Below are 19,513 nucleotides of genomic sequence, written 5' to 3' on the forward strand. Positions count from 1 at the left end.
TTTTTACTTAATTCACAATGAACTTACAGCAATGCAGGAAACACACAAAGAGTTGTGTAAACTTAAAATCACGACTCACTTTTCATTTCTTCTGCAAAATTCTGGCTTTGCATTAGAGATTGCTTGATCATATTTAGTTCCTCTTCAAGCTGGTGGATCTCTTGCGATTTCTTTTCAAGTTGACAGTTGAGAAGATTTTTCTCCTGTTTCACTTCCTAAACCAAAACCAAATAAGACCATATTTCATGTAAATTGATAAGGAGATCAAAGGACTCAGTTCATTTAAATCAAAGTAAAGATACTCCATTAGATCCTGTTAAGACTTTGGGCAGCCTGGGTTCCTAAGCACTGCTTGGAAACATAAGCTGAACTTTTTATTCTTAACAAATTGACAGCATCTGAGATATGCTGCAAGTTGATGTAGTCAGTGTGCTCCTTGTTAGCACAGAAAAAACAGCTCCACATGACCTCACAGATAGAGATAGGACAGGAGAGATTCTACAAAATCTGAGCTGATGAAGTCAGGCTACTTTTCCAAAGCAGCTTGGTAAACAAATCCCTGCAATGGCAACAAAATTAACATGAAATGTGTAGATCAGATGTCACCTGTCATCTCACGCAGAGACAAGTTCTCTTTCCACTGAACATCATCAACAGGGCAACACTGGTCAAATTTTATTTAGAAGTGCTCACACTTTCAGACAGTTGCTTTGCAATTAACAGCATTTTCTTTTAAATAAATTGATTTTAAAAAACCTCAAACAAGTAAAGAAAACACACTATCACCACCAGCAAAAAACACCCAGCTATGCAACTACATCGCACCCAGGAAACCAAACAAAAGTTATTTTAAGGAAACTCATCCTTGTTCTCCAAACTCCTGTGCTCTGGACAACAGATGGCATGGAACTGGCATGGCCCAAATGGAAACAGACCGCCAATTATTCATCCATTTACTACTAGCAGATGGGCATTGATTCACAAAAGCCAAGCTCAAGAAATGGAAAGGTCTGAATGAAAAAAACTAAAAGCTTGCTGGCATGGCAGGGTTGTTTTTGCAACAACAAATAAATCATCCTCAGAACATGATTAAAGTTGTCACTGCCACTAACAGTTGCCTTCCCTTCTACTCACAGCGTTCCCTACCCATAGTTTAAAAAAAAATCCAGTCACATATAAATTTCAATGAATAAGTTTTCTAGCAGTCCTAATAACTTTTCAAAGAAGTCCAAGCATCTAAACCCCTTGCATTCAAAGCTGCATGCACAGATGCAATACAAGCACATGAATTAAACTAGCCTGATCATTAGAAAACTTAGGGTTATGTAAGGAAAGAAAAACAAACAAGTTTAAGGAATTAAAATGGCTGAAAGGTCCATTTATTTTGATTTGGTGCAAACATTTCCAGTATTCATAGAATCATACATTGGGTTAGAACGGGCTTTAAAGGTCATCTAGTTCCAACCTCCCTGCTATGGGCAGGAATTCCCCTTGCTAGACTAGGTGTAGAACTTTTTCCTACTATCTGATCTAAACCTACCCTCAGCTTAAACCTATTCCCCCTTGTCCTGTCACTCCAGGCCCTTGTAAACAGTCCCTCTCCATCTTTCTTGTAGATTCCCTTCAGGTACTGAACAGCCACAATTAGGGCACCCCAAAGTCTTCTCTTCTCCAGGCTGAACAAACCCAATACTCTCTGCCTTTCCTCATAGGAGAGGTGCTCCATCCCTCTGATCATCTCTGATTGGCGGCCTCCTCTGGACTTGCTCAACGAATCAATATATGAGAGAGAGCCAGTCAGCTAGGCCAAAAGCATGCAAAGTGCTGTTCTAACAATAGTCACGTTCCAATTGCTGGGAATGTTCTCAGACATCGCAATCTACCAGCAAGAATGTACCTAAATTTTCACAATATACTAAACCCATACAAATGTTTGCAATGATCTGAACAAAACCCACTAGTTTCCTTTAGATTTTTGCAGAGAATTTCGAAGGTAATTTTTTGGCAGAGACTACGTCGTGTTATTTTATGTCTGCTGATGACAACTGGCAACAAGCAAAATGAGAGTTTTTAACAAAACCAAACTGTGACATGTATTACATAGGTATCCAGCTGTTTTTCCTACCTACTCCTGATTCTCCAAATAAAGGAAAAAATTTGCATTATGAGGTCTCTAGTAGCAATACTGTAACAATTTCAAGTGTAGCTGCTCTGGTTGCCACCAAAGCAAAACAATGTAATTGAGAACACAGAGGAGACGTTAAAGTGAAAACGTTTCTGCATGCGTGAATGAGGTGGTATGGCAGCATACAGAAAATTCTCTGCATTTACCTTCATTTGGGGGAAAGTTTTTCTAAACTGTGTATTTATTGGAGTGTCTCATTCTAAAATAGTTGCCTTTTTTTTTAAGGATGATATAGTATTTGTACAAAATAACCGAGTTTGACAGTACGAATCAAAGCAGCAGTCAATGATCCTAGAATTTACTTTCGAAATCAAACAAGCATTTTACTATTATTCTATTTTTATTCCAGAACCAAAAGCAAGAATCTCTTGAAACACAATCTATTGTTTTAAAAAAAGAAGTCCAACATGAACTAGAATCATATCAGCAGCGTTACAGCAATGAATCCTAACCACACAACCAGTTCCAGAAAATGCACTAATTCCAATGATGTTAGGGAAGGACTCATTTTGTGTTACAACTAGAATGAGTTATTAAGATAGCCCACAAAAGTGTTTAAAGATCGCTTATGGGGAAAAACACAATTGTGAGCAAATGCTCTACAGTATTAAGTATTTACAAATTGCTGATTTCTGGTATTAATTCTGCCAAATACTCCTCAGCATTGCTCACCTCAAAGTTTCTTGTAAGATCAGCTTCCTTAGCTTGGGCTGCTGTTAAAGCCTGCTCTGCTCTGCACAGCTTCTGGGTGAGATCACTGGTGTCGTGTTCCAAGCGTTGTTTCACTGCCATTACCTGGAAAACCAATGCTGTCATCACAGGCATATACAACTTCTTTCTTTAAACTCCTATTCTTGAGCTCAACATTCTATTACAAAATGAAACTACAGTATTTTATCCCACCATGGTTTGCTTTACTGTTATCTAGAGAAAAGCTCCTTATTGCCTTTCTACTCCCTTGCCTCTGACCAAAAAATGGGATGTTTGTAAGATACATCATTTCTAGACTGTCTGAAATCAGATTAATTCATCCAACTTGCAGGTACACCACCACAATGATATCTGTAGGATACAAATGAGATTGGAATACAATTGCCTTTTTGCTGAACCATGTGAATCAGAAAGTTAGGATCATAACTGCACTCACTGCTCTGTTGACATAGATTTTACAAAAGATGAACAGGTTTAAACTCTTTCAAAATAGTCCTAAAATGCTCCAGACTAAAAAAGAAGGAAATGCCACTAGTGGGTCAAAAAAAAGTCTATTCCAAGGTCATTAAGTAATAAATTACCTTTCTTTGAGAAGGAAGTAAAAGGCACTTTTTTTCCTCTCAATTAAATCAATTTTCCAGTAAGCATATACAAAATAAAATAAAGAAGCCTTCATTAAAAACATTTGACTGATGTAGTCCCATGGCTATATTTCTAAAATAAAACAAGCCTGCAGGAAAGCTGTTGGCAGTTTTAGAAATGATGTTTCAAGCTCAGGCTGCCTACCAATGGGGCTTCTCAATATAACTTTCAAGAACTTGTGGCTCTTTTTAGAAATTCAGTCAGCTCTGCTGCTTGAGAGATGCTCTCAAAAGTTTTTTGAGGCTTTTAAACATTCCTCTTCTCTGGTCAACCCACTCGAGAGGCTTGTGCTGCTTTCTAACTTACTTAAAGTTGGGAGTTTGTGATAACTAATGTGTTCTAACAGCTAGCTGCTGCCAAAGCCGTGGAATACCTCCTTCATACAAGGGGGATGTTCTTCCTTACACAAACCCTGACATTCATCTGATTTTGTGGAGAACCAGTTCAGGGAGTTAAACTGATAGCAAACACTTGGCCTTGTATACATATATGCTAATTTAAATGTAAGATCTTCTTTGCTCTTTTATCTGCTCTATCAGGTCTCTCCAGGATCACATGAGGAGTGCATGGCCAGGGTATATAAAAATGGGACTGTTTTTCCAAAGGGCAACAACCTGTTGGTCACTAGCTCTATCATCAAACTACACCTCTGCATGGCTTTTACATAAAGTGTCTTGTGATCAACCTTAGTTGCTCCTCACTCAGTTTTGTTTTACCTGCACTGTCTGCATTTACATCTCCTTCCCTGTGAGAAGTGGACTAGCCACAAACTTTCAAAAGCCTATAATTCAGATTTAGATACATATTATTGCAGTAAGAAATGGTAAATACAAAACACCTAATACATACCATAAAAACATTAATGCAAGATGCCACATTAATTATTTTTTTTCTTTATGTATAATTAAATGAAGGCAGTACTGTTGAGACAACTAAATACCATTCTAGTAGTGGTCTTTAATGCTAAAAGAGAAGCCAGTACTTTGTCAAATTCTGCCTGCAGTACGTTGAAGTCATTTTTGGCTTGCTGTAGCTCCTGATTCAGTTTGCTTCTTATCTGGTTGCACTGCTGATCCAGTGTTTGCAAGGAACGCTGCTGACAAGAGAGTTCCTAGAAAACAGTGGCAGAGAAGCAAAGAAATAAACACATGACTACAAGAAGTCTCTATTTTGGTTACTGTAGCAATAACAACTGATTTTTATCAGCAGGTGCTGCCTCCTCAGGGAAGCTTGTCTTGCACAGTAAACAACAGTTTAAACCCATCTTTGATTCATAAGGCAAATGCCACATAGGCAAGAATAACATTAACCCAACATATGTCATCTGCTTAAGAGCTTAATTACTGCAACATCCCTGTCACAGAAAGAAAAAAAAATCTAAAACTAGTGAAAGTAATGGTGTTAAACTTTTTCATATTAAAGGTAAGTTTCATATAAGAACTACATTACAGTGCAAGTGGACAAGTTCATCTCTGCTATTACTTACTTACCATACCATAAAGTTGATTTTTTCTACGATATTGCACAAATTTTGTTGCAAGATGTAATACAGAGCCTTTAAATTGGACTTTACAGACTGTTATAAATAAATGAACATTAAACAAACTTTCTAAGAACCTATAACAGCTCACAGATCCTAAAAATTGTAGAAAAAAAGAGTTCTTCTCAACTAATGGCCTTGCTGAACAACTTAGAATGGCAGTATGTGGACTTACATATTAATCTTATGAAGGCATTTTTTTAGCCAACTTAAAGAAAAACCAGGACAGAAGGCTTATGGGCCTTCAATCCATCTTTTGATTAATACAGTGATGCTACAACTATTCAGATATAAAGATCCGTTTTTCCAATTTACCACTTCTAGACAAGCTTCAGCATCAATTTGAGATCCTGAGGTACCATCTGGACTAATGGACTTTGTAAAATCACTTTTTCACTCAAGAATGCTGGTAGGAGCACTGTTTATTGGCTACCCCAGCAGAATTCCTCTGCCCATTATTTTATCTGTCTGGACATATCTTAGAGAAAAGGTTCCAAGTCAAAAATTTGACACAAGAAGTAGTCTTCCTCAGGGCCCTTATTCAATCCCTAAAGCAAACTCAAAATACCCATCTGAAGCAGCACTATCACTTCCGAGTCTATGTCTTGGATTTCCTAACACTGATTACATTATTAAGCTTTAAAAGAAAAATACAGAGAGTTTAGGCCTAATCCAAGTCAGTATTAATGTTGTTAATACTAAATATACCTTCGCTCCAGAAATGTTCCCGGGATAGAGTTTTTCTCTCTGCAAGAGCTGGCATGAAGGAAATGGAAGACACTTATGCTAATTGACTATATTAACATCTTCTGAGCGTGAACCAAAATTAGAATAACAGAGATATAATCCTAAAGAAATTATTTTCTTCCATGCAAAATGCATTAAAAATTAACTCAGATTTCACAGAAATAACTGAGTTGGTTATTAAGTTTGAGCTCACATATACATAATTCTATGAAAAATGGAGCCCAGTTTCCCATGAATTTGTACCTCATTCCATCTCTCAAACACATCCGCTACTGTCCAGTGAATACCAACAGAATCCTGCACCTCTCCAACAGCCTCTCCCCTCTATTGCAATGTTTGTTTTCCATTTTTTCAATTACCTTTGCAACTTTTACCTCTATCAAATGTGATTGCAATTAACAGAAAAGTAGACACACAAAATAAGACAAGTGATTTCATCTCCTCAGCAAGTCAAAATTAAAACGTTCTCCTTGTCTTACCTGTTGGTATTCTTTTTCCTTTGCCTTTATTTTCTGTTCTAAAGACTGACGAGCACTCTCAGCATTTTGTCTTTGGCAATTCAGCTCTTCTGACAATCGCTTCACCTTTTGTTCCAACATTTGGACCTGTAATAATTTAGTTTCAATCACAAGTGTTAAAGGTGCAAATGATGTTTCATTTAAATGTACAAGCACTCATATAAAAAACCACTGCTTTCAGCTACTACAATTGTTCTAGCATTCATATAACCAAAGTAACTTCAGCTGGTACCATACAAATTCTTAGCAATCCAAAGTACAAAACTCATCAAAACTAATTTTTCGTTTTGTTTAGTGAGAAAACGTGTGTATATATAGAAAGAGTATATATACTTTTGTATGTATGCATTAGGTGTGTATGAGTGTATACACACACAATAATAAAAACATCTTTAGATAATATATATCTTTATATATTTAGATAATTTAATAAGAAAATCAGTGTCTTTGACAGTCTGCAGAAATATGCTACATCTGGCAGTAAGAATAGATTGTATTTTCAGTATCTCAGGTTGCTACCAACTAAAGAATGACAGCAAACTGCTAAGCAACTACATGTTTAGACTGAAAATAAAAGAATTTTCCACTGAATTTCAGAGTGATTCAGCACATTGATTTGGACAGAAAAAAGAAGCAGCTCTCTTAGTTTACTACAACAGAGTATCTTTTACAATTTAAACTTTAATTAAAAAAAAAATTGGTAGACTATGTTCCAGGTTCACCTCCATGTTAACTTATTTAACTCCATTGATTATGTCAATATTGTGCCACCCAAGAGAGTGAACAAAAAAAATTCCCAAACAAAAAATGCAATTTTTATTCCAGACCAAATCTGTTAATGCAAAATATGTTCGTTTTTTCCCCAGAGAGTAAGAAAAATGGCAAAGGGTGAATGGGACTCTTTTTTCAGCAACAAGAGCTGTTTATGGAGTTAATGAAACAGTAGAAATAAGAAAATAAGAAGCAGGTAGCTGTATTGGGATGTCAGGTTATTAGGCAGAGACTGCAGGGATCATGAACTCCTGTAACATCACACAGAAACTTGATTGCAGAAAGGCTGCAGATTTCACAAGGAGTGAAAATCCTTGATAACACAGAGGTGCTGTGGTTGAAGTCTGTGCATGGCGCCAGTGACAGAGAAGTGTACAAGAGGGAGTGCCAGGATTAAATCCAGACTACAAGGCAAGAACTAAAACCCAAAATCGCAATGCAGTTCTGCTTTCAAAGTCCAGGGTGGGCAGGCAGAGAATCAATTCCAGTGCGAGAAAGAGGAAACAGAACAGAAAGGAGTCACCTTCAGATGGCAGGACCAAAGGAACCTTCAGGGCAACATGCACTGCACCTTAAGGATGGGCTGCACCTCAGTTCCAATGGCGGCAAGTCCCACTCCTCCTTGTCCTTCCCCAGGCATGTTTCTAGATACACAGCCTTGCCCCTTCCCTTGGGCTGCTTTTAATCCCCTTTGATTCCTTAGTAAAACAATTCCACTCTCTTAAACCCACAGAAAATTAACAAGGGAAAATTAAATACATAATACCCTAGTCTTTTAGGAAGTTGAATCCAGTCATTTGTGGAATCAAATAAATTAAAATAAAGCCCTTTTCAGAGAAATTGAGCTGTCAGATTGAGTCAGCTGTCTTCCTACAAATGCACCATGATGACTGTGCCTTTATAAAAAAGTCAAGGGACTATGACAGGAGTTTGATTTTTCCCTTAACCTGCCAAGACTTCCCCTAAACTAGCTCCTCGCAGAATTACCAAATGTTGCTGTCTCTCTGAGAAGGCAGAGTGGTCAAGGTTTACATGAGAACATGCAAAGGTTTATTTTTTAAGGACCAATACAGGAGTTGTGGGAAACAGCAGCTTACCAACATAATTAAGTAGCATGCAGAAACTTGCTGACAAACATGGATAATTATTATACCCAGAGAAGATACACACAGAAACATCTTTTTCCCCTATCCTGTAGATGGATCAAACTAATATGGTAAAAAAGTTAAAAGATAGATGAAAACATGAAGATTCAAGAAATTATGACATCTGTGCACTAATTTCAATTTTGTTAAGTGTCGGGAAAAAGGACTTTAGGAAGGTAATGCAACTTGATTAATCAAGGAAAACAGTTACTTGTTACCTTCTACAGTTTGAAATATTTTGAGCACTGGCATTCTCCTCTTCTTTGCATGATTATGAGCAAAAATCAGAACCATTTCAGATTTTTATAGGTATTTACATACACTGTAAATTCTTGACTAAGCAAATTGTACTATTCTACTGATTTTTACTATGAATTCAAACTCCTTAGGATTAGGTTGTGAAAGTCCTTTTAGAAACTGCATATATTCTTAATTGTGTATTGCATTTTTACCTAGACTTTATTTAAAACAAGCAATTTACAATACAAGGACTATGCCCCCACAACGTCCTGTAGCATAAGCAACAGATTCTGATTTTCTGCCAAAGAAGCATGACAGGTCAGAACTTGCCACCAGATGTCATTGTTGCTCTATGCAACTTAACCAGTGAAATATTTTTCAGAATTTGAGTCAATCTTACCCGAGTATGAAAATTATTTCTTCAGGTGGTATAAAAACCTTCCAGAAAATGGGCAACTGCATACACGTAATAATGTTTTCACACATAATACAAATCAAACTAGATATGTATTATCCTTAGTAAACTTGATCCTTAGCAAACTCTCAAGAAACTTAGTCTGAGAACCTTGGTTCTTACTAAAATGGCTGAAAACTGACACACAGGAATTCTGGCAATGCATTGTAAGGAAAGTCAGATGTGTGAGCCAACGTTTTACCTGTGTGGTAGCTTGATCGAGCTGTGCACTCGTTTGAGTCAGTTTATCTCTGGTTTTGTTCAGAATTTTATCCTTCTCTGTTAACTGCAACTTCAATCTGTCCAGCTCCAGTTCAGTCTCTTGATATTTATTCATATGGGACCTCTTCATTTTTTCTTGAGCTTGCAGTTGCTGTTCTAGGTCTCCAATGATGGAATTTAGTTCTGAATTTAAAGAACAGTAAAGATTAAGAATACTTTCTGCTTTGGAAGGTACCTCTTCCAACACACTTACAAGTATTTAATATGTTTGATAAAAACCCAATTTCCTGACACAGGCAGAAACCCTGTAAAATTTTGAGCAAGTTAAACAAGGTACATCTGTCTTCTACTATGACATCAATGACTAAAACTATCAAGACTGAAAGACAGTTGACTCTAAATAATTCCTACCTCATGAGAAAGAACATAGAAATATGAGAGCTCAGGAGCAAGTGCTGCAAAGGCAAAGACAATTTGTTCCTCTGCTCATTTATTTTTGTTTGGTTTTGTTACTGTTTTTAAACATGCCACTTGAAATATCTATTACATTTTTTTTCTTTTTATAAGTATATTCACTACAAGCATTTGCCTGGGGCGACTGTGCTTTCAAGAGACTTTTCAACTATTTGGTATCTGTACCCAATTCATATTTTTAATGTTTTTCCTGTCTCAAAACTGCATACATATAAAACTAAACCAAGTAATATTCTCACAGTATGCATCAGTAAGAGTTTATCTTCCAAAAACCACAACACAATTCACAATAGACAACATAAGTTAGCTTCATGGGGCATTATCCAGAATTACTATTATATGGTTTTGGTTTGGTTTTTGGTCTTTTTTTTTTTTTTTTTGATAAAAGAAGTCCTGTCTTCCTGATTCTGAATTTGTATGGCTTCCAAGTTGAAAAAGCCACCAAAATTGAAGCTGTATGGGAGGTATTTGAATGAATAGTTTGGAGAGTATGGGGACTTGTAAAACAGTGGAAAAGCTGTCCAAAGAGTACAAATAGCAGGCTTAAGTGAATGCTCAACAAATCCACAACAAACCAACTATTTCCTCTCTTACAGCTATCAGGAATAAGTATTTCTTCATGTCAGTATGTGCAATACAAGACCATATCTTGGGTTTTGATTGTACTTTTTGCAGCATACTTCTTCTTGTGCTTCCAGTAGCATCCATTATTGACGAACTCAGTTATCATTAAGTATGTTCAGTCATCAAATTTTTAATATTGCTCAGCCAAAAATATCAGTAGTATAGAAAAACAAGGAAACAATATAATTGAACTTAACAGTGAGATGCAATGAAATCCTGAGGACTTTTTTTAGCTGTTTTAAGAAGATTGTTCCATGAGCAATGGGAATAATAGAGAAGGAATTTTTTATATTGGATGATGTCCTCTACTCATCCCAAGAATACAAATTGTTCCCTTCTAATTCTCACACTCCTTATGTAAAAGATACCACAGCTTGTAGGTAATCTCTGTGTACTGGCTGATCACTGAAAATGAACCAGCAGCCAACAGGGCCAGCTGCCAAAGGCAACAACAAGTATCTTTCTCTTTTCCTTGCTAAAGCATTAATTTCAATACCTTGCCTCTATCTGCACACCAGCTTTCATGAAACCACACAGGAGACTACCTCTGGGTCTTAAAGAAACGCATCAGATACCTTGGTTCTGTGCTCTTAGCTGGATCATGAGGGAAGAATTACAGTTCTCAGCAAAGCTGATGTCAAACTCGCTCTTCTCTGATATAATACTTGAATTTGCTTCTTTATCCCATGGAAAAGAGGATGCTGCAGAACTTCCCCTTGCAGGTGTTTCTTGGTTTCTAGCTGGTGTCTTTTCCTGTTGCCATGAAAACACAGATGAGGAAGCCTGATGCCGAGCAATCTCTCTATGGCTCAAAGAGCTTTGAGGATGGGGCTGGTTTATTTTCTGTGTCCAAAATAAGAAAAGGATATACCTTTACATAGTTCCTTATCCAAAACATAACAAAGCAACTAATTTAATATTAAGTAGCTAATAGTTCGCCGTCATTTCACATTGTTAAAATGTCACAGCACCCATGAGTGCAAAGTACTGATACATGTTATTACTTTTCATGCTATGTAAACAAAACAATTTTAGCCCAAGTATCCAAGCATAGTTGATACTTATAAATACAAATCAGGATATCAAAAAAAGTGTTTTGATCTGTGTATTTTTATAAGTAACATAAATTCTTGTATTTTCTCCATCATTTAACTGATGGGAAAATGATGGGAGAGATCCCATCATTTAACTCCTACATTTTTCAAAATGGAAGCCTACATTTTTGCAGGCAAGTGAAGACAAGTAAGTTGGAAAAAAAAAAAAAAAAATTGAAGTCTAGACTAACATATCTGATATGTGACCAACATTTAATTCTACTGGAGAAGCACAGGTAAATTCAAAAGAGATTTAATTATTTAAACTTATAAACAGAATACCCCAAAATTGCTATAATAAAATACGCCAGGTACAAGCTTTCAATATTTGCCCATAGGAAAATTAAACAGAGAAAATAGTAGATTTTTTCCTCCTTACGTGAAAAAAACCCCAAACAAACAAAACCTCAAACAGTAAAGCCCCTATTGTATTTTTAACTGGATTTTGAAATGCAGCTCATTTGAATTATTTTTTCTTAAACTAAATCCCTAAACCATGTAATACCCAGTGTGACTTCCCAGTCAAACCAGAGAATATGCTTTTATCTAGGAATAGCTGTGCCAAGACCAGAAATCTGTATTGTATTGTCCAGAATGCTGTGTCCAATCCTGTAACTTGCTAACATAGAGCAAAGAAACCTAACCATGTATGCAGTAATCATTTTCCTTATATGCCATTTAAGTTTACAGTTTCTGAGACAAAAGTTTGAATCCAGAACTAGCCATAATGACTACCAAATGCTTCCTGTAATCATAGTTTTGGAGTCAATGTATCAGGTATTCCTTTTTCAAATTATGTTTTCCTGATTTTTTCACTATTTTTTAAGCTGAATTTTACTTACCATCTTAATTATTGCAATTATTTAGTGGTAGAAAATACTGTGTGGTCTTCAACCATATTACTCAACTTTTTCAGAACACTAATCAATATGCTGAATAGCACAGGTGTCTTTACCAAGCCTTTTCAGGCTCCTCTGTTGACCATTCCCCAGTAAAAACTGACCATTTATTGCCACTGCACTCAATCTTTTCCTTAAAATTTGCAAGAACTCCCCTTATCAATTTTTTTTCCTTTCATCAGTGTTTTGTGGATATCCAACAACATCACACTGAGTCACACTTACCTCACACATTCTCTGATTTATTTAAAAAAAAAAAACAAGCCCAAAAGCTCTGAAAATGTAAGAGGCATGATTTGTCTTTATCAATAAAGGGACCTTTTCTCCATACACCTACACATGGTTCAATAAACATATTGTGTCATGTTTCTAACAGTTTGCCCAGGACAAAAAGTTGGCCTGACTAAACCGTATTTCCAGGAATCAGCACTGTAAGTGGTTTTTTTCTGATGTCATCATCCTTGTCCCCTTTCAGTGTCAAGAGAAGAATGAGGCAACATTGCACATCACAGTGATTCAACAGTCCCACACTGCAGTGCCCTATCAATTAATGGGCAAAAATTCTCTGTATCTGGTGATTTTTTTTATTACTATTCATTTTATCAATCCAATTTAAGACTACTTCTGACTTTTCAATTTGAGGCTGTGCCACAGATTCAACCCCAATGAAAAAAGGCTCTGGTATAGAAAAGTTTTTAAACCTTTACATAGTATGTACTAAATAAAAAATTATTTTACATTTTCTGCAATGGCTTTTTCCTTGAGGGCTTTCACATCTTATTCATCTTGTTGCCCGAGATCAGCTAATACTGTTCCTTCTTCTTATATGTTTGAAAGATTTATGGGTTTCTATTTTCTAGGTGTGAATTATTTCTCACAATCTTTTTCAAGGCTATTTTATTATCCTATTGTATTTAACTTGGCATAACTGACACTGTTTTATCTCGTCCTTGCTTGCAGGAGACTTCCAGTTTCTGAAGGATGTGTTCTCATTTTTAATGTCCTTCTTTCCTTTGCTATTCAAAGAGGCTGGCTCTTCTGAATTCTCCAAGACTACTTCTGAATAGCAGTACACACAGATTAATTCTCTCTCCTTTTGAAACTATATTTTATGTGATGTAGAATATATTTCACTAGTTTTACACTTCATTTTCCAAGTTCACTCGGTGGTTACTTTCTTAGATATCACACAAGCCATTCCTAAGAGATACTTACCTTTAGCTGGATGGTTCTCAGTTGTAATTCTAGCTCTTTATTTTCTTGTACTTTTTTCTTGTATTTTTCTTCTAGTTCTTCAAACTTAGCATCTACAAAGACATGATGAATACTTCTTCATAATCTATGTTAGTCCAACCAGTTTTTCACCCAATCCAGCCAGGTTTTTTTGATCCTTATGGGTCCCTTCCAACTTGAAATATTCTATGATTCAATGATCTTAATGAATTTAAGACTCCAGCTTTCAAGGGAAAGTATCTCTCCAGGAATACAATTTTAAATAAAGTTATTTAAATAGTTTTAATCTTATCCCTATTTCAGGAGTGCCATGCTTGACATTGCCACTAACTGCACCCCTTTCCAGATATGCATAAAGAAAGTAAAAGGAACAAGAGTGTAAGAGATTATCTCAGATTTCCCACTGGAGTAAGATTGAGATGCCAAACTCATAGAACATTTGTTCACCGCACTGAAAGAGGTAAATAACATGTATAATATTGAACACATCAAAGTTTTTCAGCATAAAGTGCATAAGGGTGTCTGGCTACAAAACAGTTCTCCACTTAAGGAAACTTCCTTTCACTTTTCTAGTTCATTCAAGTATATAAATCTATTTGATGTCACTAATTTGAAGATAGAAGTGATATTTTGAAATGGATACAGAACATTAATTGTGTAGGTTATTATGCACAGTAACAGTCTAAACAAGAAATAATTTTCCAAAGATATAACACATTTAACTGTTGACTGCATTTTAGTTAAAGTACCCGTGGTACATGGAGAAAGAAATTTGATCCCCACTACATGAAGGGAAGAGCTGACACCAGGAACAGGCATTCAAAATATTGCTGCAGTCTATTGAAGGATATTTTATTACTATTCCATGTCCATCAATGTAGCATTGAAAAGATGTAATATTTGTGATGTGTTCAATCTGCACTAATAATTTTTAAAATTGAAATCTGGGGTGCTACAAAGTAGACACTCTTAAAATAACCTATGTAAGAGGGACTGAGCAACTCAGTACAAGTGTAATGTTTAAAATACTCCACCTTCCAAGAAAACTGACATGCTGAACGAAGAAAAGAATCATTTACCATTATAACTTCGAACTGGTGTTAAAGGAGAAGTAAAAGTTTTCTGTGGAGTGCCACTGAATGATACATCTCCTGCAGTTAATGTTTGCTGACTTCTCTCAAGCTCACATTTGCATCTGTTTAAGAAAGAAGCAGCAGCATAAATTAATAACGGAAACGAAAAAGTTAATGATCTATTTTTAAGAGCATAACATACAATAATAAATTATATGATTCTAAGGACTTAGTTTAAAGATCAAGTCAAGATACACCATCTGAAAATTTTCAGATGGTGTAACACAAATAAAGAAACAACATTTTATTTAGAGTTTCAACAGTTAATCAATTACACAGGAGTCAGAGCTAAAAAACAAAACCAAACCCCAGGTAGAAAAAAATCTGTTAGAAGTGCTTGAGGTCTCACTGTACAAAGCTGTAGTTCAGCTAAATATACCTAAATCACTGTAAGCACTGAGAATATCAAACTCTTACTCTTCAGTGAGCATCTTTATGGCAGGAAACATAACTTTTAGTTATGTTCTGATACTACACACTTTCAGAAAAGTGTGCATACCTCATGAAAATGCAAGGGAATACTGTCCACATTTTTCATGTGCTCCATTTACATCACTACCCAAAACACCACAGTAGGCAACCCATTCAAGTGACTTCTGTGAGCTTGAAGAGTTACAAGGGCATCCAATGAAACCTATATATATATAAAACTAGTTCAGAGGCTATACAGTAACTTTCATCCTGCTCAGTGAGCACAGGTTGATGATAGTTCAGGCTGTAGCCCACTGCATCAGTGACTCCACACTTGCCTTTTTTATTTTCCCCTCCTTTACAACACAATGCCAAGTACTCCTCTCCCAGTGGACTGTTAGTTGGGATGGCAAATGACCACGTACCAAACAAAATGCAGACAAATACAAAATCAAAAACAATTGCCAAGAACAAGGTACATGTAATACCTTGTATTATATTATATATATATATATGTATATTTTGTAGAGAACAGTTATGTACAATACTATAACGAAAAGGGGGAACTCAGCAAACCAGACTAAATTTTGGGAGTAGATAAATGGAACACATATCCTCAGCTCACAACCTCTTTGTCCCAACATTTGACAGCAGATACAGAGAACACTAGTGTGATTTTATCACCCCTGCTGAATCTCACTAGATTTTTCACTGATGGATCTCAGCAACTCATTGCACAAAGTTAGTGCTTCTACATGCCATAAATGATTGTGTTGTATCGTTTCTCACAGGAGTCAAATACCTCAACTCTCTTTAGCTTTCAAAAAATGATTGGGCAAAGGGAAAAAAAAACCCAGAAAGAACAACACAACTTCCTCTTTATTTACTTCTATCAGGACATGTATGAGGCACGCCATCCAAAAGTTACAGGAAGCAAACATAGTGCAGGCTGTGAAAATAAAAACAAACAAATACCCCAAGCCCTAAAGAACCCTGGTAGCCCAGACTCAACCCTCTCTGTGACAGTAATCTGCATTACTAGCACAACAAGTTATTGCATAGACAGAACACTCAGCCTTATGAGCACACACAGTTTCAGAAATTCTTTTATTCAAGAATGGAGGGCACCTCTTCTATGAGAGCAAGTTTAACAGGTGAGAGCCCTTCACTCTGGGCAACTGTTCCACTTGTGTAGCACCCTCAGAAGAAGAAGGATGTAAGATGTGCCTGCATTGCAGAAGATTCTTGTGTTGTGTGATTTGCATTCCACCCCTACAGACAGCACACAGACACTGTCTCAGCAGTGTTTATAAGTTGAGGTGTTATGAACTAGGCACCACTCTACCAGAGCAACTGGATTCTGTGTCTCGGTCACAGTACCGCTGCTTTTGGCAGCTTCCTCTCTGACTCCAATAGAAGTTCCTGCCTCCTTCTTTCAGAGCTCAAAGTTTATTGGTAGACTTCATCTCACAGAGTGAATTGTTCGTGTACTTTGCTTGCAACGCCAAGCTCTTTGCAGGTTACTTTTGCCAAGTGCCTCAGTTGTGTTAGCTTTTTTGTTTGTTTAAACAAAAAAACAAAATTTTTTTTAAAAAAATCACAGAATGGATGGCTCCCATTTCCCATGACACTGCAGAATGCCCTTAAATAAACAGAAACTACAGGCACTAACTAGTTCAAGTAGCACAAGAGCTCATGTAGAAGTTTGTATATGCACATGTGTATGTAAAAACAGGCTAATGTTTTGAGACTTCAGACAAATTCTGAAAGAAGTATGACATGAAACTAAAATACCATGAAGGACATATTAAATGAGCAAAAAAGACAAAATAATCATTGTAAATATTTTAGAGACATACAACAAGTCCTCACCTTTTCAGTTCTTGTTCTAGCCTTTCAATGTCCTTCTTGCTGGAATTCAGTTGACCTGACTGAATGTTGACCTGAGATTCTTTCACTTGAAGATCATGTGAAATTTTCTGCTTTGCTTTCTCAAGATTATCACACAATTCCATCAAGCTCTGGTTTTCTCTTTTTAGTATTGCAGATTCATTTTTTTCATTTTCAACCTAGTTGGAATACAGAGACATCTTTGAAATTATCAACTCCTCTCTATACTTCGGTGCATTTATTATTATTTTAGTAACACAAAGTTTACGTGCTGTTACTTTCTTCCTGACACTTCAAAATCCTGACAGCTCTAAAAACCTCAGATGTACACATTGCTTAAATATTCTTGGGTGTGAATAAAACCCACATTTCCTGAAAATCAACTCAGTGACATTGACAATTTCTGTTTATTGACGAGATACAAGCTCTTCAAAAAATTGATCAATCCCTAAATACTTATAATCATCATTAGTCCATCTTCTTCAAAAATCATCTCACTTCCCTTTCCAGCCTATCTTTAGCAGCCAGAAGACCTTGGCTCACTCCACAGAGTGCACAATCTTTATCAAGGGTCACAGCTTTGAAGATAGAGTCTGGCAGGAAAGATGTCCTTCTCCTCCCTGGAGAAGCACCTAAGGGGTACCATCTTTGGCACAGTGTTGTTCTTTTGACTGAAAAATAGTATTACCTACTACTTCTCAGAATTTTAAAGCATCCCTTATTTTGGTTTGGGGAGCACAGCCATTTCTTGGGATGGTTAAAACAATTTCCTGGAAACTCGTGGGAAGAAGCTCAAAAAAAACTACTAGGCTTAGGATTTCCTAGAAAGTTGTAGCAACACAATGGGACTAACAGACAACACTTGTAAATTGTCTCTGAGCTATAGTTAGATACTATAAAACAAAATTGAACCAAACGGGTCTCTGCTAATCTGAAGCATGGGAGGACCCTGGCCAGGAGGGTGTCTGGTCTCCTGGTTAGAGGGCTGATGGGGTAGTTAGATGAGGTGTAAAATTACAGCCATAAAAATGAAAAAGAACACCAAATCCCAAACCCCCAGTCTCTGCAAGGAAAAAAACCAAGGAATTACATAAACTAAGTAAAAGATTATGGGTATCTGTAGGCAAGGTGAAATAGGAAGAGGCTGCTAACTGTGCAGCTCTGGTATATAAAACAGGCCCAGACGTTAGCACAGATTTTAACAGGTATAACAATAAAATGTTTATTTGCCTAATCACAAAGAGCTGTAGAAAAACCTCAAAGTACACTTAAATACCTAGAAACAGACAATCATGCCAAACAGATAGGAAGCAGGAATCACATTAACAACCAAAAAGAACTAAACAGAGGGAAGAATATGATGAGTATGAAGTAAGATGAAAATAAACAGTTTATAATTCTGTGCTACCTTTCAGTCAGGGGGGAAGAAGCAAAACACTAACCCATCCCCTAAAAACAACAACAACCACCAGATAAGAAACTGTTATAACAGCGTTTGGCATGGAGAATGGCATTTTGACTTACCTTCTGTTTCTGTTTCTGCAAAGCTGCCTCCAAAGTCTCTAGCTGGTATTGCCTTTGCTGACGCTCCTTTTTGAGCTTATCCACTTGACTTTCCAGCTCGTGGATCTTCTGCAGGACTCTGGGGGAGAGGCCCTCTTTCCATTCCTCCACAGCCCAGCTCATGCTGGCCGGATTCTTGTTTCACACCAAATGGATAGTATTTTGCCTGAAACACAAAAACAACTACAATGAGACCTTCCAAGAGGTTAAGTAAGCGTCCCGTTTAAATAAATTGCATTTTTTAAGCTTAGCAGCGATTAGAATACAGCATTCCACCACCGTACAGGCTTCTTGATCTAAAAAACCCAGCAGCAACTTAAAATATTAGGTCCCATTTTAACACACTTCTATGCAGTTAAGACCAGATCATAAAACCTCACTCTACTCAATCTACTGACAGCAACAGAGTTTATACACTTAGAGCTGCCTTTGACAGCTCTACCTCAGGTGGCGTCTCCTTGCGAAAATACAAGGCTGCGGTCGGGCATCAGCGACGCTTCTTTATTTACCTTTCAAAGCAACGCGGCTGAGCTCGGGGCATTTCAGAGGAACTAAAACTAGTAACCAACGACAGGCGGAGAGAGCCCTCACGAGACAGGAGGGCTACTTGGCAGCGTCAACCCCGCACCCGACCGCTCACTCACTATCAACCGCCGCACGGAGCCCGGCGACAACGACGCGGAGCCCGGCGACCGCTGCCGATGAGCCCCGGCACTCTCAGCCCCTCACGGCCGGAGCCGCTCCCGCCGCAACTCAAACCCAGCGCCACCGCCGCGCGGCCGTTTGCCCGCCCCCGCCGTGCCGCGCCCCAGCGCGCTGATTGGCCCGGCCGCCACGCCGCTCGCCACGCGGCCCCGGCCCCGCCGCCAATGGGAGCGCAGCCCGGCACCGCCCGCCCTCCTGAGTGGCTGGTTCGGAAGCGTTCAAACTCCATTGGAGGCGGCGGCGCAGGCGCCCGGCCGCCCGAGGCCGTTGCCCACAGCTGGGCGGGGCGACCCCGGGGCGGTGCCCGCAGTT

General features: G+C 37.6%; 1 protein-coding gene across 2 annotated transcripts in view; it reads right to left on the reverse strand.

Moving 5' to 3' along the window:
- CENPF (centromere protein F) overlaps positions 1 to 19,253 on the reverse strand; it is a 35,709-nt gene extending 16,456 nt beyond the window's left edge. Inside the window, exons 1-11 of one of the 2 annotated variants that reach the window (XM_042051721.1) lie at positions 19,141 to 19,253; positions 18,458 to 18,662; positions 16,916 to 17,112; positions 14,579 to 14,694; positions 13,482 to 13,573; positions 10,849 to 11,116; positions 9,156 to 9,358; positions 6,305 to 6,430; positions 4,521 to 4,649; positions 2,858 to 2,980; positions 80 to 215 (exon numbers count right to left, since the gene is read on the reverse strand). In XM_042051721.1, coding sequence (XP_041907655.1) covers positions 80 to 215; positions 2,858 to 2,980; positions 4,521 to 4,649; positions 6,305 to 6,430; positions 9,156 to 9,358; positions 10,849 to 11,116; positions 13,482 to 13,573; positions 14,579 to 14,694; positions 16,916 to 17,112; positions 18,458 to 18,619 — 1,552 coding nt within the window. In that variant the 5' untranslated portion in view covers positions 18,620 to 18,662; positions 19,141 to 19,253. The other variant, XM_042051722.1, reaches the window with a different exon arrangement.
- Positions 19,254 to 19,513: the final 260 nt, after the last annotated feature.

Source organism: Corvus kubaryi, unplaced genomic scaffold (assembly GCF_017639235.1).
Source record: "Corvus kubaryi isolate FWS band 111438036 unplaced genomic scaffold, C.kubaryi_AGA036_p1.0 76, whole genome shotgun sequence".
Taxonomy (NCBI): domain Eukaryota; kingdom Metazoa; phylum Chordata; class Aves; order Passeriformes; family Corvidae; genus Corvus; species Corvus kubaryi.